Source organism: Gymnoscopelus microlampas (assembly GCF_963454915.1).
Source record: "Gymnoscopelus microlampas genome assembly, chromosome: 8".
Taxonomy (NCBI): domain Eukaryota; kingdom Metazoa; phylum Chordata; class Actinopteri; order Myctophiformes; family Myctophidae; genus Gymnoscopelus; species Gymnoscopelus microlampas.
Window position 1 is genome coordinate 1,466,598 of NC_139945.1, and position 24,703 is coordinate 1,491,300.

Here is a 24,703-nt window from a genome sequence, read left to right on the forward strand (position 1 = left end):
ATCACATAGTCTGTATATTATGTTCCTCAGGGATGGATGGCATTGAATCTACACGTCTGCACCCAGTGTAAGTAAAGTACTGAGTAATAAATACATTTACTCAAGTAATGCACTCAAGCACACTTTTCAGGTGTTTTTACTTTACAGGAGTATTTTTTTAAATGTTCAATACTTTTACTTCAACCCCACTACATCTCAAGAGACAAATATTGTACTTTTACTCCACTACAATTATTTGAAAACGTTATGTACTAGTTACTTTTGTAGGTTTTAAGTATTGTTACAAAACATGCATTAATTCAGCCCTGTATATACTTTGGCCATTTGAAAAAAGCAGATCTACAAGCTCACACGGTGAGCTTGTAGATCTGCTATTTTCACATGATGTGTTATGCATTTTGAACGCTTGTGAAATTGTACATTCTGCATAATGAGTACTTTTACTTTTGGCACTTTTTAAGTATATATATTGATGCCCATACTTTTTCACTTTTACTCAAGTACATTTTGAATAAGGGACTTCTACCTGTAAGAGAGTATTTCTACATTGCAGTATTGATACCTATAAGTAAGACATGTGAGTGATCCATTACTGCATGTTTCTACCACCAAAGGCTTCATGTAAAAAAAAAAAATGGTTTCATCTGTCAACAAAATACCAGGGGGCCAAATGGGCGTGGCCAACCTTTCAGCAAGTGACCAATCACAGGAGCTTACGCAGCCAGCTGGAAAAACCAACCTGTCGAACCTGTTACTATGAAGGAACTGACATGTTAAAAAACAACATGCAATTCCACAATGTAGACGAAAAAATAAAAGAGTATCCTTAAGCTATGGATAGCTAAAAAAAAATAGAGTAGTAGGCCTTTATACTCAAGCAATGGATTGCTAAAATAAATGGTGTCCTTAAGCAATGGATTGCAAAACAATCCCATACGCCCTCAAGAGCATTCTGCTAAGAAACTAAATGTCCCATTTCACACGTTTTTTCGAAAGTCTTAAAAATGTGTCAACAACATCTTTTGAAAATAGCAGATCTACAAGCTCACATTGGCCATTTTTGTGTGAAATATATAGGGCCGAAGTGGTTAATCAAACGACCTATAACTCTGCAAAAGTAATGAGTACATGTACTTAGTTACTTTCCACACCCTGTTATGGTTGACGCCCACACGCTCTCTCTCACACACACACACACACACACACACACACACACACACACACACACACACACACACACACACACACACACACACACACACACACACACACACACACACACACACACAGGTAAAGAAGGCGTGTGTATGTGTGTACTTCCCCCTATTTTATGACAGGTAGCAGCTCCTCAAACAGACACTCTGTCTCACACACTAACACACCTCTCTCACACTCTCTGTCTCGCACACACACAAACACACACACACACACACACACACACACACACACACACACACACACACCTCTCTGCAGGTAACGCTGACTGCCGGTTCAACGCCGAGGCCCACCTGAGGAGCGTAGTGGACCGACCGACCCGGGCCCGATGGACTCCTGTCCTCCTCAAGGTGACTTAAAGCTTTATTATAATTATTATGATTATATTTAACTCTGAGAGTGTAACACATGGAACCAGATGATTTGTACACTCAGAGTCACAGACCTGTAAGGGTCCATTTGGTCCCATGTGTACACTCTCATAGTTATGGTTAAACTGGGGATTTAAAAGCAGATGTAATGAAGTTATATGTTCTGGTCATTATTATTAAATATAAATAAAGGTTTTACTGTCTGGGACGTGGTTGTAAAAACAGAACCAAATGGACCCGTCAGAGTCCAAATGGAACCCTTCATTTTGTACACTCTCAGAGTTTATGGCTAAAATGAAGACTGAGGATTAACAGAGTATGTTTATAAACTTCTTAATGTTTACACATAACAATATGACTATATGAGGTGTTTTTTATGTCATGAGCGTGGTGCAGTACTACAGTTCATAATAGATACAGTATGGTTCTCAACCTTTTTAGGTCGCGACCCCCCCAAAATAATCATATTTGGACTGGGGACCCCCCATCATAGTCATATTTGAACTGGGGACCCCCCACCCTGACAAGCAGTTGGAATTGTAGAAGTTGGGGCATTACATTTAGTTTGATTCGGTTCCACAGATAAATATTGCGAAAATAGCAGACCTACAAGTGAGGCGTTGCGATCGTGTATCTGCAAAAGATATTTTTGACAGAATGGCAAAGTACGGCATTATTTTTTACGAAAAAAGACAGTATATTATGCAATGAGTTCCTCTGGAGTGAGAGTGGAAATATGGTGGTCCTCTGCATCATCAAAGTTGCATCACCCCTGATCTAGTAGTCAGTAGTCTCGCGTAGCCAGACAACTATTCCACAATCTCTGAATGCTATATAGAGTCTGGAACTACAACTTAAATGATTTTGATTTATAGTCGGATGAATTTGCGTTACTGTAAAGACGAAACGGAAGTGGAGAGGAGGCTCCACATCCGGTTTATATTCTAATCATGATCAGAGCTTCAGAGTCCCAGACTGTATGACCGGAAACATTTGAACATTGTGGGAGGCAACAGTCTGGCCACGCCAGACTATGTAGTCAGTGGTTCTCAAACATTTTCATGTCAAGAACCCCCCCAACTTACCCCCATCTGAAAATATGTTGTGCCAAGGACCCCCATGAAAAGACATGTCGTTAAAATGTTTCAAAAAACATTCCAAAAATGTTTTAAGATTTCTTTGAAAACAGCCATTCTACAAGATCAGCAGCGCTGTGAGCTTGTAGATCTGCTAGTCCGATCGATGTATGGTTTAAAAGTGGCTACACTGATCCTGATGCTATGACATTCATCTGATGGATCCAGGATCATTTGGGACTTAAGAAAGACTTCATTATAAAACGTTATCAGTTTTTCCTTTTTATATAGCATCGCTACAGGGATAAGAGGGTGTATTTCTTTCTGATCCACTATGAAGTTTGCAGACAGACATCACTGTTCACAATTGATCAATTCCGATACGATTTAAACCCAGTTTCAGTAGAATAAAATAGAGAAAGAAAGACAGAAAGACAGAACAAGAAAACGGGTCATATATATTCAAATGATACTGATATCAGTTCAGTGAAATATGTAAATATACAAAACAGTCAGATAGTGTATGAATATGAAACACAGAGTAGAGCAGTTCACATCTCGTCACTTTAGCTGCAGGTGGAAAATGACTCATAATAATGCACATTATACGTCCCATTTCACAGTGTTTTCAAAACTCCCCTGAATCTGTTGAAAATAGCCGATCTACAAGCTCAATAATAGCTTGAAAATAGCCGATCTACAAGCTTAATAATAGCTTGAAAACAGCCGATATACAAGCTCAATAACAGCTTGAAAATAGCCGATCTATACAAGCTCAATAATAGCTTGAAAATAGCCGATATACAAGCTCAATAATAGCTTGAAAATAGCCGATCTACAATGCTCACAACGCATCGCAGGGCGACTGCTTCGTGAGCTTGCAGATCTGCTGAAATATAGGTCTTGCTATGCTGTTAATGTTTTGTATTAACCCATTTAAACCAGGAACGCATCTGTGTGTCACCACTTATACTATTATTTCATACTTTGGGCTATTCAAAAATAGCAGATCTACAAGCTCATAGCGCGGCACCGAGAGCTGCGCTATGAGCTTGTAGATCTGCTATTTTCTTTTTAGAAAAATCATGAAAATGTGTGCAAATCTTTGAATAATATAGTTTTAAAGCGAACATTTTTAACTCAAATCTTTGCTTCTGGGGGTCCCTGGAACAACATATTTTGAGATGGGGGTCCGCGGCCACATACATATCATTTTGGGGGTCCTTGACATGAAAAAACTTTGACAACCACTGATATTATAGCAACATACGTTTTCTTTTTTTAAACACGTTTTTCACAATTTTTCAAAAATAGCAGATATACAAGCTCATAGCGCGGCACTCGGTGCCGCGCTATGAGCTTGTAGATCTGCTATTTTTGAATAGCCGAAGAAATGTGAAATGACACAGATGCTTTCCCGGATTGAATGGGGTCAATAATGTCAATATTTGAAATTGAAATCCCGTTGAAACCCCCTCGTATAGAGCCGATCTACAAGCTCACAACGCGTCGCAGGGCGACTGCGTTATGAGCTTGTAGATCTGCTGAAATCTAGGTCTCATGTTGTCAATGTTGTGCATTAATAATGTAATATAAATGCTGTGATGTGTGTTTTATGAGCTCCAGGCGGTGTAGGGGCCGGAGGCCGGCCTTGTGGCCCAGCAGGGATGCTCTCCTCTGGGCTAGAAGCTGTGGATGAAGCCCTGGAGCCTGCAGAGGACAGAGACCAGAGAGACAGACCCAGATGTCCTGCTACTCCTGGAGACAGACACACAGAGGTAAAGGACCCTAACCCTAATGCCAGTGGTGGAAACAGTACAGTTTTTTACTTAAAGGAGGAGTTCACCCAAAAAATGACTTATTTTCTATCTATTGCACACCCTATGAAGCCTTGAATCCATGGATTATTTTTTTTTTTGTGGCATTCCTAAACTAATAATTTTATTCCCGTCTCCTACACACAAAGTAGATTATTTGTGTCTCCTACCGGAAATACACACCAAATCAAATTATCCAATTATTCTCTTAGGAATGCCAAAAAATAAATAAAAAAATCCATGCATGAAATCAAGGCTTCATGTGGTGTGCAATTGATAGAAAATAAGTAATTTTTTGGGTGGACTCCTCCTTTAAGTAAAAGTATCAATACCGCAATGTAGAAGTACTGTTATGTTAAGTAAAAGTCTGGAATACAAAATGTAAATGGTGCATTTATATAGATTGTGCATTTCACACACACACACACACACACACACACACACACACACACACACACACACACACACACACACACACACACACACACACACACACAGATGGAGGAGGAAACCATGCAAGGCACCAACCTGCTCATCAGGAGTAATTAGGGGTTCAGCGTCTTGCTCAATGACACTTCTACACTAACTCTAGGGGAGCGCCCCAGCCCGGGATCGAACTGGGAACCTTGCGTCTTCCAGCTCACTCTACCCGGCCACTCTACCCCTGATCCACTGCCACTGCAGAATTGGTATCAAAATGTACTTAAATACTGTAGCAAAAGTAGAAAATATTCATTATGCAGAATGTCCCATTTCACAAGCCTTCAAATGTATAAAATGTATGAAAATCTTTTAAAAATAGCCGCTGATATGTAGTCTACTCCACTACATCTCAGACGCAAATATTATACTTTTACTCTACTACAATTATTTGAAAACTTTACTTACTAGTTACTTTGTAGATTTTGATTAATATTACAAAACATACATTAACCACTTCAGCCATATATGCATTTTGGCCATTTTGAAAATAGCCGATCTACAAGCTCACAATGTGTCGCATCTACTATTTTCAAGATTTGTATAAATGTTATACATTTGAAAACTTTGTGAAATGGGACATTCTGCATAATGAGTAATTTCTCCTTCATGTACTTTAAGTACATTTTGATACCAAGACTTCTGTACTTTTACTCAAGTAAATGTTGAATTCCGGACTTAATAACTATAGTAACAGAGTATTTATACGTTGCAGTATTGATACTTTTACTTAAGTAGAAAAATTAAGTACTTTTACCACCACTGCCCAAATGTCCTGCTCCTAACTGCAAGGGAAGTGGTTCTCAAAGGCCACTTTCAGGCGGTGACCCCCCCCCACCCCCCCACCCTGACAAGCACTTGGAATTGTAAGAAATCACATTTCATTTGACTTGGTTCCATATTGTGAAAATAGCAGATCTACAAGCTCACAAGCTTGTAGATCTGCTATTTTGACAAATTGTTCCCTCTTTCTTAGAGGTAATATTTGACAATTATTTGATAGTATAGTTAGTTTTCAAGGGGTCTTCAACGTTTTCAGGCCAAGGATCCCCTAGCTGAGAGAGAGATGAAGCAGGGACCCCCTCTATATTGTATAAATTGTGTTTCAGATCAACTTTTGTTGCTCTTTTTCCCCTCTACACCTATGACTTGTGGCCAAAAATAGCCGATCTACAAGCTCACAACGCCTCGCGCTGCGAGGCGTTGTGAGCTTGTAGATCTGCTATTTTTGGCTAAAGTTCTCCTCAGAAAAGGGATGCTAGGGTTCAAGTGGTTAATGTAAAAACTAAATCATATCACACAAAGATTTGGCGGACCCCCTGTAGTAACTCTGAGGACCCCCAAGGGGTCCCGCAGCCTCTGTTGAAGACCCCTGGTTTAGAGGATTTTAACCCCAAGAAAGCACTATGGCTTGTTTCCATTGGGGTTCTTTGTACTCAATTCATCAAGACATTTAATGATAGACACATACAGTAGTTGTTGCTTACTTTTGACACTGTCTTATTTTGTATTTTAGAGGTATTAAAAAGCTCTTAAAAGTCCTTACATTGTAATTTTATAAATAAATGTGCAGATACCCTGTAAACACTTATACTGTATGTTGGTTTGTCTGTTGAGTGAGAAAACAGACATTATGTCCACTTTACCTTCACAACGAGGACGTTTAGGCATTTAAAATGCTGCTATTGTGTTATTAAATGTTGATAGGAACACTGACAGTTTATAACATGGACTTTACAGCTAGCTTAACTACATTTTAATAACAAGACAGACAGACAGGCAGGCAGGCAGGCAGGCAGACATCAAGCAATCCGCAATAATAGTTTTTTTTTCACAGGAGATGGTGTTTTATTTTGGAGTGATCAAAGCTTTTATTGCAGAAATGTTATTCGTTTTTTTTCACAAACTATATAATGCAGACTTTAATCTATGTTTTCATTGATCTATGCTTTAATTTATGGTACAGCATTCACACTGCTAATCTCTCTCTCTCTCTCTCTCTCTCTCTCTCTCTCTCTCTCTCTCTCTCTCTCTCTCTCTCTCATTAGGACCAGTACTCAGTGGACAGCTCTCTATCATCAGACAGTGAGGATGAGGGTTTAGGACAAAAGGTTCCCAAGAAGAAGAAACTCAAGAAGAAAAAGAAGAAAGTAAGTCTCTGAAAAAAAATATTTAAATTCAAATTCATAATCAAATCAGTGTTTTGCAAACATTTTCATGTCAAGGACCCCCAAATTGATATATATCTGATCGCGGACCCCCATCTGAATGAGTTTTTGCTGGGGACCCTCTGTGTGTAGTTAACTTAAAATGTTTAAAAAATATTCCAAACGTGAAAAACATTTTCAAGATTATTATTATTATTATTTTTTAATAGCAGACCCACCAAGGATGGTTTCATTCACTGTTTGCATGAACCTTCCATCCATTCTATCATTGTGTAACGCCCGGGATTCAAACCCCAATCCACTAATAGCAGATCTACAAGCTCACAACACTTCTGGTGTGCAGAGGGAAAAGAAAAATAAATAATAATAATAATAAACTTTACTTGTATAGCACCTTTCATGACATGAAATGCAGCTCAAAGTGCTTTATAGAGCAGTGGTTTTCAACCAGTGGTCCGGGGACCACCAGTGGTCCTTGAGGGGGTTCCAGGGGGTCCCCAGAGAAATTAATAATTAGGAAACAAATTGACAATTATATGTCTGTAACTCTGAGAGTGTACAAATGGAACCAAATGGACCCTAACGGGTCCATTTGGTTCCATTTGTACACTCTCAGAGTTAAATGAACACTGATGATGATACTACTGTGCAGATTGGGACCCCCAAGGAATCAAAATGGTTGAGTCCCTGGCATATCTTTTGAAATGGAGGTCCCTGGGCTAATGTGTGTCAATTTGGGGGTCCTTGACGCGAAAAAGGTTGAAAACCTCTGTTATAGAGCAACAATACAATTACAGTTACAACCAATTGAACAATAAAGCAAGAAAAAAAGAAAAGCAAAAGCATAAAACAACATTAAAATAGGCAATACAGTCAGGAAAAATCTACCGAGGAATCAGCTAAAAGCAAGAGTGAAAAGAGCTGTCTTTCCTATAAAAAAAAAATAATTTTAATGGTTGCTAAAAAATATATATTTATATATTTTTTTGAATACATTTTTTTACGTCAGTGGCATTGAATGAGTTAACATCTTTCTGCGAGTCATCAAATTATTATTTTATGTAAATGAGCTACTTCATTACGTAATAAATAACTTATATATTATTGTACGCAAATGTTTAAATGTTGGAGTACCTTCAAAACAGAAGAGGCCTCTCGCCCCCCCCCCCACCCCCACCCCTCTCCCCCTCCCCATATGATATTCAGCGTAGCGCCTCCCGGGGGCACTCAGTTCACTAGTCACTGGATCAAAGCATTCCGTTGTGTCACTCACATAGAAATGTCAAGTTTACATGAACTTCATTGTCAGAGAGTTACTCCACTTATCCCTGTGTGTGTGTGTGTGTGTGTGTGTGTGTGTGTGTGTGTGTGTGTGTGTGTGTGTGTGTGTGTGTGTGTGTGTGTGTGTGTGTGTGTGTGTGTGTGTGTGTGTGTGTGTGTTGTCTTGACTAGAGGCAACACGCCCATACATGGCAGGTATCCAGATCAGATTAAGTGTGACAGAAATGGAAAGTATTCAAGGTGTGGTGGTTGATGTAAACGATACCAACATGCCTGGTTACCTATAGGTCAACAGCAACCATTCATCATAACACCATTATTATTTTTCTGCACTGATCTTTTTGCCAAACAACTCAGTATAAATTAAATAAAATCACGTCCCCACCAAAATACATCTTTGTCGACTAAATCAGCTGTCGATTTACTCCACTAGACTAAAACTAAAGCATTTCATATGTACTAAAATATGAATGAAACTAAATGGAATTTTATTCAAATGCTTTTTAAGAACTCATTTGAACTATTTGACTTGCTCCCAGTTTTTCCTGTTTTCTGCGCTTTTAATGCGTGTTTGTCGGCCGCAGGCGACAGTCAGACACTAGGCTTAGTCATAAAGGGGCTATACTGTTACGTAGGGTACATTTTTACCTGCTCCATACAGAGGGGCTACTGTACACAAGGTAAACTTTTACCTGCTCCATACAGAGGGGCTACTGTACACAAGGTAAACTTTTACCTGCTCCATACAGAGGGGCTACTGTACACAAGGTAAACTTTTACCTGCCCCATGCAGAGGGGCTACTGTACACAAGGTAAACTTTTACCTGCTCCATACAGAGGGGCTACTGTACACAAGGTAAACTTTTACCTGCCCCATGCAGAGGGTGGGGCCAGCTTTCTATGTCGGTGGGCCACGGCCCACCCAGGCCCACCCATAGCTGCACCCCTGCCAGCAGCGGTTCCGGTAGGAGACTCCTTTGTGTCTCCTACCGGAACCGCTGCCTACCGGTCCGCTGGTCATCAAAGTATTGTCTTAGGAATGAGACAAAAAACAAAAAACAAAAATCCATGAATTCAAGTCTCCATGGGGTGACTGAACCATAGACAATAAGTCATTTTTTTGGTTGAACTATCCCTTTAATGTAAAAAAAAAAAAGAAAAAAGATTTGGTGCCCCCCCCCTGTAATAACTCTGAGTACCCCCTAGGGGTCCCAGAGTTATTGAAGACCCATGCTTTTTAGAGTGTGTAACTCGGACAGTGTGAACACATGTGTTTACACTGTCAGAGTTGAAAAGGAGGGTCTTTGAAACATGAAAGTTTGAGAGACACTGCCCTATTACATAAAACATTAACCCCTTATTCACCTACTGTACAGCTAGTGTGTATTTATGTAGTGTGTGTGTGTGTGTGTGTGTGTTTGCGCGTGCGTGTGTGTGTGTGTGTGTGTGTGTGTGTGTGTGTGTGTGTGTGTGTGTGTGTGTGTGTGTGTGTGTGTGTGTGTGTGTGTGTGTGTGTGTGTGTGTGTGTGTGTGTGTGTGTGTGTGTCATATTGGTTGTGTGAATAAACGCTGAATCATTCATTGGTCACTTTGACAGATAAGGAAACAGTTTTTAAACGACCTTTGACCTATCACTACCTCACACATTGTTCTACAGTGTTCCAGTTCATCTTCCTCCTCCTCCTCCTCCTCATCTTCATCATCATCTTCATCCTCGTCCTCCTCTTCAGAGAGCAGCTGTTCAGACAGTGACAGTGAGGTAAACATATCATTTAACCCATTGAGACCTGAAGCCGATTCTACATGTCTCCTAAATCTCAACAGTTTTCTGAAAAACGTATGTTTCTATAGCAGTGGTGCTCAATCTTTTTCATGTCAACGACCCCCAAAATTATATGTATTTGGCCGCGGACCCCCATCAAAATATGTTGTTCCAGGGACCCCCTAGAAGCAAATATTTGAGTTACAAATGTTCGCTTTGAAAATATATATATTCAAAGATTTGCACACATTTTCATGATTTTTCAAAAATAGCAGATATACAAGCTCATAGCGCGGCACCGAGTGCCGCGCTACGAGCTTGTAGATCTGCTATTTTTGAATAGCCGAAAGTGTAAAATAATGCTTTTTAGCTCAAATCTAAAAATGACACAGTTGCTTAATGGGTTAAGTGGTTTTCAACCTTTTTCATGCCAAGGACCCCTAAGTTGATATAAATTTGGCCCGTGGACCCCCATTTGAAAATGTTTTGTGCCAGGGACCCCTCGCAGAAGCAAAGATTTGAGTTAAAAATGTTTGCTTTAAAATATATATATATTCAAAGATTTATGCACACATTTTCAAGATTTTTCAAAAAATAGCAGATCTACAAGCTCATCTTGTAGAAATAGATCTGCTATTTTTGAATAGCCAAAACTAAGTGGTTAATAAATCCCTGAATTGAAGGCTTCATGGGGTGTGCAATTGATAGAAAATAAGTCATTTTTTGGGTGAACTCCTCCTTTAAAGGAGACATCCGTTCATTTTTAGTGTTATCTTTGATACGTGGCAAATCACTTACCAACGTAGAAATGCCCATTGATTTACTCCACAAATCCCCCTGTCGACCCCCACCGTTGGCATAATACGAGGCGCGAGCATAGCCCAAATTCGCCTATTTTAACAAATGCAAAGTCTGTTTTTTTTCTCCTAGCACTCATTGTGGAGCCCCATGAGACCCTTACGGACGATGAAAGCCCGACAAGCTAACCGCTAATAACAGAACGGGCTAATGCTCGTTGCTTGTTTCTCTCCGAAACCTGGCAACCTGGTGTTGCCAGGCAGAGAGATAAGCAGCCAGCGTTAGCTCTTTCTGTTATTAGCGGTTAGCTTGTCGGCCGTTCATCGCCCGTAAGGGTCTCATGGGGCTCCACAATGAGTGCTAGGAGAAAAAAAACAGACTTTGCATTTGTTAAAATAGGCGAATTTGGGCTATGCTCGCGCCTCGTATTATGCCAACGGTGGGGGTCGACAGGGGGATTTGTGGAGTAAATCAATGGGCATTTCTACGTTGGTAAGTGATTTGCCACACATCAAAGATAACACTAAAAATGAACGGATGTCTCCTTTAAGCAGGTACGTTGGGTTCCTCTCACCTCATCCATGCTCACTGGGTGAAAGTGGAAAATGTGGAGATGAATGAATGAATGAATGAACTCTTGAATTCCATTCAACACCTGTCAACACCTGTCAGACATGTGACCTCAGGCAGGGCCCGCATGGGGGCGGAACAGAGAAACCTGTTGTGTGTACCTATACTGTAAATGATGACTCATAGAGTACATATTGTACTGTATTGTGTGGTTGGTATGCTGTACCTGCACGTTATATCAATCAAAGAAGGTGTGGTACAACAACCACCTTCCTCTCTGGAATTATCCTTATCCTTCCTTCTATATTTTAACCCATTCAATTCATGGAACGCATCTATGTGTCATTTTAGATTTTAGCTGTAACCATTGTATATTTTGGCTGTTCAAAAATATCAGATCTACAAGCTCGTAGCACGAGCTTGTAGATCTGCTATGTGCAACATGTGTGCAACTCTTTGAATAAATATATATATATTTTAAACACAATTTTTAACTCATAGCTGGAACAACATATTTTGATGGGGATCGGTGGCCAAAAACACATCATTTTGGGGGTCCTTGACAAGATTTTTTTTTTTTTTTCAAAAATAGCAGATCTACAAGCTCATAGCGCGGCACTCTGTGCCGTGCTATGAGCTTGTATAGATCTGCTATTTTTGAATAACCAAAGAAATGTTAAAATGAAAGAGATGCATTCCTGGATTGAATGGATTGAAGACTCATGAGTGACTCAGCACGGACTCACTGATTTAAGAACAAATAGTTCCAATAAATCAGCCATGGTTCTCTCTTCTGTATCACCCGTAGTGACAGCTAATATCACTTCAAACTGTTTTATAGACCAATTATTTGTTTACCAACATTGAGACTGGACACACAGGTGATTGTTTCATGCAATCAATTCTCAACCTGTTGTTTCAGGGTTTCTCTGGTTTCTGTTCATTCAAAACCTCCTCTTGTGTGTTGCCTAGTGCTGCGCGCCCTGGCGAGACCCGACAGAATGGGTTTCATTTGCAACCAGTACGACGCTTTGCAACCAGTGTGACGTCGTCCGTTAAGGGGGTCTATTAGCGCGACCGCTTTTACTCAACAACACCGGAACGGAACGGAAACAAGAGAAACAATCCCATCACTCAGCCTGCCAACACCTTTAAAGGGATAGTTCACCCAAAAAATATATATTATTTTTCTATCAATTACACACCACATGGAGACTTGAATTCATGGATATTTTTTTTATTTTTTGTTGCATTCCTAAGACAATAATTTGATGATCGTCAGAGTCTCCGGTCATCAATGTATTGTCTTTTTCCTTACTTCCTTAATTTGTGTCTTTTTGGTTGGGAAAGGTGTCACACCAGCTTGTTGGTCAGTCCCTGCAATATGTCAATGTTCACCGACCCATGAACAGACAGACAGACAGACAGACAGACAGACAGACAGACAGACAGACACAAGTAACCGACTAACCGTCTGTCTGTCTGTCTGTCTGTCTGTCTGTCTGTCTGTCTGTCTGTCTGTCTGTCTGTCTGTCTGTCTGTCTGTCTGAATGAAAGCCAATCAATCAGACAAACTGTATATATTTTTGGAATTTCTCCCACTCAGGATGAGAAGAAGAAAAAGAAGAAGAAGGCGAAGAAGACGAAGGTGAAGAAGCAGAAACAGAGGGATGAGGAGAAGGAGGAGTATGTGTGGGACAGTGTGGTCATCACTGAACACGGTCAGTCATGTTGACAACACATATTTATTTACTTTTGGTCATATTTTAGTCACCTAAATGATAGTTTTAGTACATTTTTTGTTGACTAAATCAGTGGTTCTCAAACTTTTTCATGTCAAGGACCCCCAAATTGACACTTATTAGCCCGCGGACCCCCATTTGAAAAGATATGCCAGGGACCCCCATAAGAGAAGATTTTTACGGCGCTAGCAGTGATTCTCAACCATTTTAATTTCAAGGACCCCCCAGTTTGACATGCATTAGGGCTACGGACCCCCATGTAATGGCATTTCTATCTCTGGGACCCCAATTTATATTGTAAAATCAATGTTAATTTAACTCTGAGAGTGTACAAATGGAACCAAATGGACCCGTTAGGATCCATTTGGTTCCATTTGTACACTCTCAGAGTTACAGACCCGTAAGGGTCCATTTAGTTCCTATAATAACTATCCATCATTAAACTGGGGACCCCCTGGAACTCCCTCAAGGACCCCTGGGGGTCCCCGGACCCCACTTTGAGAACCAATGGTCTAAATATCATAACATTTTGTTCGACTAAATCTACAGTTGACTAAAAGGTATTTTTGGCGTGACGGCGTCGTAATGCCTGTTATATACTTAGCTGTGTACCGAAAACAGCAGATCTACAAGCACAACAAACGACATCGAAATTGTCATTGTGTGTGTGTGTGTGTGTGTGTGTGTGTGTGTGCGCGTGTCTGTGCGTGTGTGTGCGTGTGCGTGCGTGTGCGTGCGTGTGCGTGCACAGATCCTGATGACATCATGATTCCTGCGTCCATGGAGGAGTCAAAGAACAAAGTAAGACACAAACACTAAAACATGGACTGAACATTTTAACCCATTAAGACCTGAGGCCGATTCTGCAAAATGTCTTCTCAGGGCGCGCTCTCACAAAAGTTGGCTGGCCGCTGTTAAACGCAGGTTGTGCGCGGTCACAGTTTTTTGCAGCCAGCGGATTCTAAAAAAACGCTGTGACGCACCTGTCACTCACATTCAAGACCGTCCCCGTAGCCCACACCTCCTTCTGCCTTGAGCACCATGGTGCTTCCTGAGTCTTGGGACGGTCCGCCTTCAACTCACCCGATTGGACAGAGGGGGAAAATCAGCTCCTGCCTCCAGCAGTTTTCTGCGGAAATATCCGCTCTTGCGTGAATCCACGCATTTACATTGACAAAGCATTGGCAGATTCTGCCCCAGAGGTAAAATAAAAGTGCGACGAGAGCGCGCCCTTAATCCAGTATTCTGAAAAAAAACGTATGTTTCTATATCAGTGGTGCTCAAACTTTTTCATGTCAAGGACCCTAAATGTTTTTATGTATTTGGCCGTGGACCCCCCATCTCAAAACATGTTGTTCCAGGGACCCACAGAAGTAAAGATTTGAGTTAAAAATGTTCGCTTTAAAACAATATATATTCAAAGATTTGCACACATTTTCATGATTTTTCAAAAATAGCAGATCTACAAGCTCGTAGATCTGCTATTTTTGAATAGCCCAAAGTGTAAAATAATGCTTTTTTTTTTAGCTCAAATGAAAAAGTGACACAGATGCGTTAATGGGTTAATGAATTAATTAAAGGAGTAGTTCACCCCAAAAAAAAAACGTATTTTCTATCAGTTCCACACCCCATGAAGCCTTGAGTTATGGAGATTTGTTTCGTTTTTCTCACATTCCTGAGACAATAATTTGATGACATGCGGAAAGGTGCTAATGTATCCCCGGTAGGAGACACAAAGTCGACTCTTTGTGTCTCCTACCGGAACTGATCGATGGGAAAAAAAAAGTCATTCTGGGGGTGAAATGTCCCTTTAATCTTGTCTTGTCTTGCCCTCTCTTGTGTTCACTAGGATTCTAGTGAAGATGAGAAGAAGAAGAAAAAGAAGAAGAAGGTAAACATGTTCTAATGTGGCACGCACTGAAAAATAGCAGATCTACAAGCTCACAACGCGTTGAGCGTTGTGAGCTTGTAGATCGGCTATTTTTCAGCTTTATGCCTACGGTAAAAAAAAAATCTTTTGTTTTATTATTATGGAATTGAGAAATTTTGGTGTCCTGAAATGTTGATGACCGCACAAGTATAGTAATTGTAGAACTTGTAGATCGGCTATTTTCGGAGCGTGACGCGCGCACACACACACACACACACACACACACACACACACACACACACACACACACACACACACACACACACACACACATAAAATGAATTGTCTTTTAGTTCTACTGCAGCTCTTCTCCACTAGTCCCTCACTGACATTTTAGTCTAGTGTTTATTTGTAGACTAAATTGACCTTACATTTAGTCATAGTTTATTTAGGTCATAATAGCGTAGTTTTAATATTTGGTTTTGTCAGTGGATACATTAAGGTAGTCGACAAATGATTTGTTTTGCGTCCATAGACACTCATTCATTCATACTCATATACATGTGTTGTATGAGTGCATATACATATATATATCATTTACAGAATGTTTGTATCATTTTTACAACTAGCAGAACACAGAATGAATGAACATAAACGTTGTATCATAGAAGTGTCTCTCATTGGTTCATAGCTGTATTGTACATGCATTGCCAGCATTATCCATATACAGTATGGATAACACCGCAAGGTGGACCATGGCAGGATGCCCAGAAACCTATATAAGGGGATGAATGACCCATTCAGTCCCGACCTTTAGTGACCCAGTCGATCCCAACTTTCCCATAAATGGACCTTCCCATAGATGGAGACAACCAACCTCCCCAAGTCTGACATCATAGAATGTCCTAGACATCATCGTAGTGACATTAGGGCCGCAGCCAACAGTATATAAAGGCTTGACATGCCTTGGTTAACTCATTCACTGCCTGAATTATTTCTGGCCGCGTTTGAACACTGCCAAGATTTTTCTTTGAAAAGAAAAAGTACTCAGGAGCCGAGATACAGAATGTTTAAGTTTTAAGTTAACAAGGAAGTGGATGGGAATCTATATCTTCGAAAAATCATATCTTTGGGTAAAAAAATATATATATATATAAAATAAAATAAAATATATATATATATATATATATATATTTTTTTTTAAAGTCGTTTTAGTCGTTCTTGGCAGGGAATGAGTTGAGTTCCGACAGCGACCCAGAGAGACATTAACCTCTTACAGAGAGAGAAGCATCGAAGAGAATCCAGCAACAGTTGATTCCCACAGCCTAAACCATCACATATCATCAGTTTCCCTACTTCGCATTACAGCTTTCGGCTCTGGTTAACGAGTCAGCCGATTATCAGTTTTATATGCCTCATTTCCTCTTCTTCGTGTGTTCTTGTCATCCCACCCAGGACTCCAGCTCATCCTCTTCCTCATCTGATTGCTCCTCCTCCTCATCAGACAGCGAGGATGAAAAGAAGAAGAAGAAGAAGAAAAAGACCAAGAAGAAGAAGAAGAAGAAGAAGGCATGTCTCTAAACATGTATAAGCTATAACATCGCTGTACAGCAGTGTTTGTTTGTTAGCAAGCAGTTCAATTCTATAGTCTCTATGCACAGCACCCATATTTGAAATACATCTAGGTCAGTGGTTCTCAACCAGTGTGTCCAGGGACCACCAGTGGTCCTTTAGGGGGTTCCAGGTGGTCCCCAGCTAAAATGATGGAGAGTTGGTAACCAAATGGACCCTTATACATTACATTACATTACATTACAGTCATTTAGCAGACGCTTTTATCCAACTTACAATAAGTGCATTCAACATAGGTAGGGAACAAAACTACTAATCACCAGAAGTCTGAAGTGCATTTTCTTCTAAAACAAGCAACCAAGAGTATACCTAGCACTAAGGTAAAAGTGCAATATATCAGCTACCTATTGTATTAAACAGATGAGACAAAATAGCTAAATCAAATGAACAAGAGCTAAAACAAATAAGTGTATCGATTAAACAAGATCCAATAAAACATTACAACAATAATACAAGCGTTCGTACAACTAGTTAACAACAAGTAGGCCAGGCAAAGAGGAAGGATAGATATATTTATAGTTATTTATAAATCTTTAACTCTTGATTGATTGATTGATTGAATATTTTATTAGGCAAAAAAATTAAAACGCCACATTTACATTTAAAATACTTTGTCTAACAGCTCCGTTCATGAAAGTCCTTGCGGACTTGTTTCCAATGAGGGCCTTGGTATTCAATTCATAGACATATATAGTGGCACCACAGTTATATCATTACGAATATCATTACCAAAAAAAAGCAAAACAAATAAATAAAATAACACTACTAATAACAAAAAAAAAAAAAAAAGGGGGGGGAAAGATATGTACAAGAACAGGGGGGGGGGGTCGGCTGTCTAACAGGAAAATGGTACTACCTCCTCTTTTGGCCTCGAAAGGCGATTTTTTAAGGCTCTTTTAAATGAGCCCAGCGAACTGCATTTTTTGAGGGATGGGGTTAGACTGTTCGGGGTCATCCCTACAGTATGTTCCCCGGGTTCTATGTTCCCCCACTAAGGTTAGGGTTGGGTTTAGGTTAGGTCCTATGTTCCCCGCTCTGCAATATGCGGGAATAGGGGGCAATAGTGGGCAAATTTGCATTTACAATTTTGAAGGCGTGTGTGTGTGTGTGTGTGTGTGTGTGTGTGTGTGTGTGTGTGTGTGTGTGTGTGTGTGTGTGTGTGTGTGTGTGTGTGTGTGTGTGTGTGTGTGTGTGTGTGTGTGTGTGTGTGTGTGTGTGTGTGTGTGTGTGTGTGTGTGCGCGCGCTGACTCAGTGCAGAATGTCTTAAACAGTAAGGTAAATAAAACATTGAACTGTCAATCATCTTTCAGGACTCCTCCTCTTCTGATAGCTCTTCGTCATCTTCTTCGTCATCCTCATCCTCATCATCATCATCTGACAGCGAGAAAGACAAGAAGAAGAAGAAGAAAGAGAAGAAGAAGAAGGTATAATCCTGCAATCCCATCACACCATGTGCTTCTAATTCTATTCATTCTCAATTAAAGCAATTACTGTCAAAGCATTTAACCCATTAAGACATGGAACGCATATGTGTCACTTTAGATTTCTTTGGCTATTCAAAAATAGCAGATCTACAAGCTCATAGCGCGGCACCGAGTGCCGCGCTATGAGCTTGTAGATCTGCTTTTTTTCAAGAAAAATCTTGAAAAAAAAATGTTTTAGATTTGTTTTTAAAAAACAGTTAGGATTTAGATTTTTCTTAAAGAATCTGCTCAGGTCATATGAGAAAAAAACACACATTTAACCTCTTGAACCCCAGCATACAGTATGTATTGCGGGGAAAGCGGTCACAGAAAATAGCAGATCAACAACAAGCTCCCAATGCGTTTAACCCATTAAGACCAGGAACGCATCTGTGTGTCATTTTTAGATGTCTTTGGATATTGACAAATCTTTGCTTCTGGGGGTCCCTGGAACTACATATTTTGATATATAATTTTGGGGTCGTTGACATGAAATACGTTTGAGAACCACTGATATTATTGCAACATACGTTTTTTTTTAGGATTTAGCAGACATTTGTAGAATCCCCCAGAAGCAAAGATTTGAGTTACTAATGTTCGCTTTAAAATACATTATACAATTATACAATTTCATGAATGAACATCATATAGTGAGAAGACTTTTCTGTTAACACAGGATTGTAGCTCCTCCTCCTCCTGCTCTGACAGTGATGGTGATGGGAAGAAGAAGAAAGACAAGAAGAAAAAGAAGAAAGATAAGAAGGTAGTGTAGTGTACGCCTCTTGCCTTTATGATATCTTTGCTGTCGGACGGAAAACGTGTTTCTCCAATATTACGCCCCACCCCCATGCGAGCTTTGGGAATGCACTGCGGATTTGTAGCGGAAGTTGAGAGTTCTGTAAGTCCCGGGAAAGACGCGCTGTGATTGGCCAGTAGTCACGTTGAGTGTCAGTTGGTGTCAACACAGTCCCCACAACATCATTTACTATTCTGTGCCTATCGGTATCGGTACATAACTCGGACGGGGCTGAGTAGGCTCAAAGCCAACTTCGCAACGTTCGGCACGGCAACTCGCGCGCTTTAGCGTGCTCGGTGGTGCCTCTCGTGGCTCAAGTTCGCTTGAGACCGCGCCCCTCCGTCGCGGTCAGGTCCAAAACTATACTTTAACGGCGAAAAAAAGTATACGTGGATGTTTGAAAAAGTTTCATCCCAAGCGGGAGTTGAACCTAGACTTCCAGTGGTACTGGATTGGGAGTCTAATGATTAGCGAGGTGCGCCACTGTGGCCGGTGCTGAGATCGGGTATTCGGGCTGTATTAGAATGTGACGTCCTAACGGTGCGTTTTAACAGCGGGCGACTCTCGGGCGATGCCGGGCGACATCGTCCAAAAAGATAAAGAAAATCCATCTTTCATCGCCCCGCCGCCCACTTCGCCCGATCGCCAGTAGTTGCCGGCTCTCATAGACTTTCTTTATCTTTTGGGCGATGTTGCCCGGCATCGCCCGAGAGTCGCCCGCTGTTAAAACGCACCGTAACTCTCGCGCAGGGTCGAGGCGCGGGGGACCCGCGCCTCGACCCTGCGCATACATTGCCACCCGCATACATTAATGCCCAACTTCATTGTTCAAGAGTGTCAAACAAAGGTAGCTAAAATAGCCGATCTACGGGTGCTCGCACTGTCAGGTGAGCCAGTATAGGGACAACAGCAGTGACAACATGTGTGAGGAGGAATCAATCCATAGAATGACTAAAATAGGAGGAGAAATTGGTAAAAAAAAACAAAAAAACAGGTACGTTATGTTTGTGTTATCATATTAATGAATAATAAACAGGTACAGCCAGCTGGGATTGTGGTGACATTTTGCACACTAAAAAAAAATCGTTACACATCATCTATGTGGTCACATGATCATCGCTGTGGTCAGTCACATGATTGAGGATGCTAGGGTTTAAGTGGTGAAATATACAATATCTTTCTGCTTGTGTGTGTGTGTGTGTGTGTGTGTGTGTGTGTGTGTGTGTGTGTGTGTGTGTGTGTGTGTGTGTGTGTGTGTGTGTGTGTGTGTGTGTGTGTGTGTGTGTGTGTGTGTGTGTTGTTCTACAGGAGGAAGAGGATGGTCGTCAGGAGGAAGATGAACTCAGCTGTGCAGGTGACTGAAAACATTCTAACCACATTGAACACCATTCTGCTGAAAATAGCAGATCTACAAGCTCGTAGATCTGCTATTTTCAGCAAAGAGATTTTGTGGGAAAAAAAACTAAACAAGGATCGGGCCTACACTGGCCCAGTATAGAGCCCTGAGGTACACCAGTCAATAAAGTTTAGTTTAATTGAATTTATTTCAGTCACTTTTATAGTAACATTACGTTTAGATTTTATAGGTAATACAAAATAACCACATTTCTCACCGAAAAGGTGAAGGCTGAAAGGCTGAAGCCATATAGCTTATTTCACCTACGCTTTAACAAACAAAGACAAAAGTCAATAACGGGGTTATTATATAGGGGTTTAAGAGGTTAATAAATATATTATTTTACCCATCATTTCCCTGTATAGCGGCAGTCATCATATCCACTATACAGTAGTGTGGTGGTGTTTACCTATAGAAACACATCATTCTCTCACTGTATATGTTGGTGTTCTGCTGCTATAGAGCGCTGTGAGGCGTTGTGAGCTTGTAGATCGGCTATTTTCACAATGTTTGCCTCTTTCTCGCGTAATATTTGACAATTTGGTATTAAAAAGGATCTTAAAAGTCCTTAAACACTTTATAAATGTGCAGATACCCTGTATACACATACTGTATGTTGGGTTGTTTACTGTTGAGTGAGAAAACTATGTCGCACATTAAGATAATCATCTGGGGACCCCCCCACAATCACCTGGGGGTCCCGACTGGCAGTTTGGGCACAACTGGTTTAGAGGGAAATGACAGTTGAAAAAGACATACATATATTTATTGATTTGCTTTATAAACACAGGGAAAACAGACCATTTGCATTTGTTGCATTGTGTGATTCAGTGCAAATAATTCAGCTTTGATTTATAAGTAAAAAATCAAGTGATTTTTATTTATTGGTTTTGAATGTGCCGATGGGAGATGTTATAATAATAATAATAATAATAATAATACCAATAATAATCTGCAGGTGTTGAAAGTGCGCGGCCAGCTGGAGAGAAGAAGAAAGACAAGAAAAAGAACAAGGTATTTCTGGATGAAGTCTTACCACTTAAAGGAGTAGTTCACCCAAAACATGACTCATTTTCTATCAATTACATACACACTCCATGAAGCCTTCAATTCGTGGAGATTTGTTTTGTTTTTGTCGCATTCTTGCATGTTTTGGAAACTGTCGATAAAGTATTCAATCAATCAATACCATCTTATAATGAGCTTTAGTGAGGACCAATTATATGAAGATGGGTCGAAAATGGGTGAAGTCGTCCTTTAACATTTTATTCACAATATAAGGATTGCAGATTTATATAAAGGTTTTTTTAGGGGGGTGGGATATGTCATCATCATAACCTTTATTTCAGCTCGGAGTACAGTTGAGGGGCAGGCCCTCATTTTCAATGTAGCCGAGATACAGAACACAGTAATTCAACAGGAATAGACATTCACATACAGCAATAAATACATGAATCAGAATACAGAGAGAACTCAAAAACTAAAATAGTCAAAGAACTAGAACAGATATATGATAATCAATTAATTAAATAAAGCAGTTACAATCCTGAACAAAAATGTTGGAAATCATTTCCCTGAAACTACCTAAAGATGGAAGTGATTTGATTTTCAAGGACCTCTGGAGCTCATTCCAGGCAGATTGAGCACTGACAGAAAATGCTGTCTTGCCTAACTCTGTCTGTGCAAAAGGAACCTTGAGTGTCAGGAGATCAGTCGAGCGGGTCTGATATGTAATAGGGTTCTGAACCAACATAGAACAAATATAATGGGGAAGCATTCCTGATATGGCTTTAAAAATAAATAGATACCAGTGCTTATCACGCCTCTCAGTTAAAGAGGATAAGCCTGCATTCCCGTATAGTGTACAGTGATGGGTACCATAGGTGTCACCAGAGACCCATCTTAGGGCAGAATGGTACACAGTGTTAAGGCGCTTTAAAATTGAAAATGTGTTTCCTCATGCTTTCTGTATCTCTGTGTTTCAGACCTCCATGTCAGACAGTGATGAGGATGATGAAGTTGATAAGGTAATACTCACTTTCATCGCACACACTCACATGTACACGTGCTTGCACACACACACACACACACACACACACACACACACACACACACACACACACACACACACACACACACACACACACACACACACACACACACACACACACACACACACATGCACACTCTGACACGCACATTAATGAATGTTCTTCTTTATGACACAGTGCAAGAAGAAACAAGTGTGTGACAAACCAGCCTGTGGATTCACTGGTATGTGTGTGAAGTTTATCATTTCATAAATGCATAAAGAGCTTATATCTGCTATTCTTTTTTAAATATTAGAAGCATAGAGCACCGAAGTCTGACGTAATTTACAAATCCTAGGTTTGTCTACATGGTTTGCGGTTTTCCACCCCCATTCTGAATCCCCATAGATGTGTTTAATATCGCGTCAAATAAGAACTGTGTTCCAAAAATAAACAAATGACCCGGCGGTAGCATCAACTGACGGTGAGAAAACCATAATGTTACTTCCGCCGAATTAGTTACATTTTCTCCAGAAACAGACTGTGTCAAATATGAGTGACTGACTATCATAAACGATACAGAACCTCCTCCCTGACAATATCGCAGAGACAGTTTGTTTATTTTTGGACCACAATTCTTATATGAGACGATTCTATGATGAACCAATGTTATTCTCCATAGAGACATTACTTTACGAACCTGGGGATGAACGAGTGACGTCAGGACTTCTGTTACTCTATTGTGAAAATGTTTGAAACGTTTTGTATAATTTATTCATCCCAATGTTTGTGCCAAAATCTGGGGCGAATGAGATCAGTGGAGCTCCCTCTTAAAGTCATTCTTATTGATTGACGTGTGTCGTGTGTTTTGGTCCACAGCTGACGGCATGGAGGCGGGAAACCTGAGTGACGACGAGGGAGAAGGAGGGAAGGAGAAAGACAAGAAGAAGAAGAAAAAGAAGGAGAAGAAGAAGAAGAAAGAGAAGAAGGAGGTATAACCACATGTTGAATGTTTTGGTTTATTTGTTGATATTGTTTTGTCTTCATGCTTGTATCGAACAGCAAGGGTTCCCAAACAGTTTACAGTTTAGGCATTTAGCAATGCTCTTAATCCTAGAGCGACTTACAGTAAGCAAGGACACACGATAAAACATCATAATAAATGCATACAAATAGTAATCTAATAATAAAGTAATACATACGTTAACCAATAATCTAATAATAACTAATACATACATAAACCAAGAACCAATCATCAGGCTACATTGAAACTATACACACTATAGGATGTCAGGTCAACAATAACCTGACATCTGTCTACATCATTGGTTCTCAAAGTGGGGTCCGGGGACCCCCAGGGGTACTTGAGGGGGTTCCAGGGGGTCCCCAGCTAAATGATGGATAGGAACCAAATGGACCCTTATGGGTCTGTAACTCTGAGAGTGTAACAAATGGAACCAAACGGGTCCATTTTGTTCCATTTGTACACTCTCAGAGTTAAATTAACATCGATTTTACAATATAAATTGGGGTCCCAGAGATATAAATGCCATTAAATGGGGGTCCGTAGCCCTAATGCATGTCAAACTGGGGGTTGAAATTAAAATGGTTAAGAATCACTGCTAGAGGTGTAAAAATCTTCTCTTATGGGGGTCCGCGGGGTAATAAGTGTCTATTTGGGGGTCCCTGGCATGAAAAAGTTTGAGAACCACTGGTCTACATAACATGTAATCCAAGTTACATTTTAGCCTTTGCATAATCCTGCAAGGTCGTCAAGCCTAGGGCAAGTGCTACGGGCTGAGATGGAGTCTTCATTCCATAGTTTGGGAGCCAAACGCTTCAGTTTTTACCCCCCCAAATAATCATTTTTGAACTGGGGACCACCCCAAAATATTTTTTTTCGGCAATACTTCAAAATAGTTGATCTATAAGCTCACAACTTGTGGCATTGTGACATGTTGTGAGCTTGTTCTGCCCGACAGCAACAACAGCAGAGATATTTTATTGTACTCGTTTTTCTGCCGCAGGACTGTGACTCTGACAGCGAAGACGAGAAGAAAGACAAGAAGAAGAAGAAAAAGAAGAAGAAAGAAAAGGTGAAGAGATTGGTTTTTTATTTCTTTTATAATAATTGATAGAAAACAAGTCATTTTTTGTGTGTAAACTACTCCTTTAAATGAATGGCTAAATCATGTGAACTTAATGTCTCTGTCTGACCTTCATCTGTAGGATTCC

General features: G+C 40.3%; 1 protein-coding gene across 10 annotated transcripts in view; it reads left to right on the forward strand.

Annotated features, from left to right (window-relative positions):
• The first annotated feature begins 1,347 nt into the window (after window positions 1–1,347).
• LOC311050919 (uncharacterized protein) overlaps window positions 1,348–24,703 on the forward strand; it is a 45,002-nt gene continuing 21,646 nt past the window's right edge. For 6 of the 10 annotated variants that reach the window (XM_084065168.1, XM_084065172.1, XM_084065174.1 and 3 more), the window contains exons 1-17: window positions 1,348–1,565; window positions 4,283–4,440; window positions 7,008–7,109; window positions 10,066–10,167; window positions 13,145–13,259; window positions 14,032–14,081; window positions 15,130–15,171; window positions 16,606–16,719; window positions 18,094–18,207; window positions 18,905–19,009; window positions 20,351–20,396; window positions 21,397–21,452; window positions 22,424–22,465; window positions 22,667–22,712; window positions 23,348–23,460; window positions 24,496–24,564; window positions 24,698–24,703. The exon at window positions 24,698–24,703 is cut by the window's right edge and continues 108 nt beyond it. In XM_084065168.1, the coding sequence (XP_083921294.1) occupies window positions 1,544–1,565; window positions 4,283–4,440; window positions 7,008–7,109; window positions 10,066–10,167; window positions 13,145–13,259; window positions 14,032–14,081; window positions 15,130–15,171; window positions 16,606–16,719; window positions 18,094–18,207; window positions 18,905–19,009; window positions 20,351–20,396; window positions 21,397–21,452; window positions 22,424–22,465; window positions 22,667–22,712; window positions 23,348–23,460; window positions 24,496–24,564; window positions 24,698–24,703 (1,302 nt within the window). In that variant the 5' untranslated portion in view covers window positions 1,348–1,543. The remainder of the gene's footprint in view (window positions 1,566–4,282; window positions 4,441–7,007; window positions 7,110–10,065; window positions 10,168–13,144; window positions 13,260–14,031; window positions 14,082–15,129; window positions 15,172–16,605; window positions 16,720–18,093; window positions 18,208–18,904; window positions 19,010–20,350; window positions 20,397–21,396; window positions 21,453–22,423; window positions 22,466–22,666; window positions 22,713–23,347; window positions 23,461–24,495; window positions 24,565–24,697) is intronic. The other 4 variants (XM_084065169.1, XM_084065175.1, XM_084065173.1 and 1 more) reach the window with 4 other exon arrangements.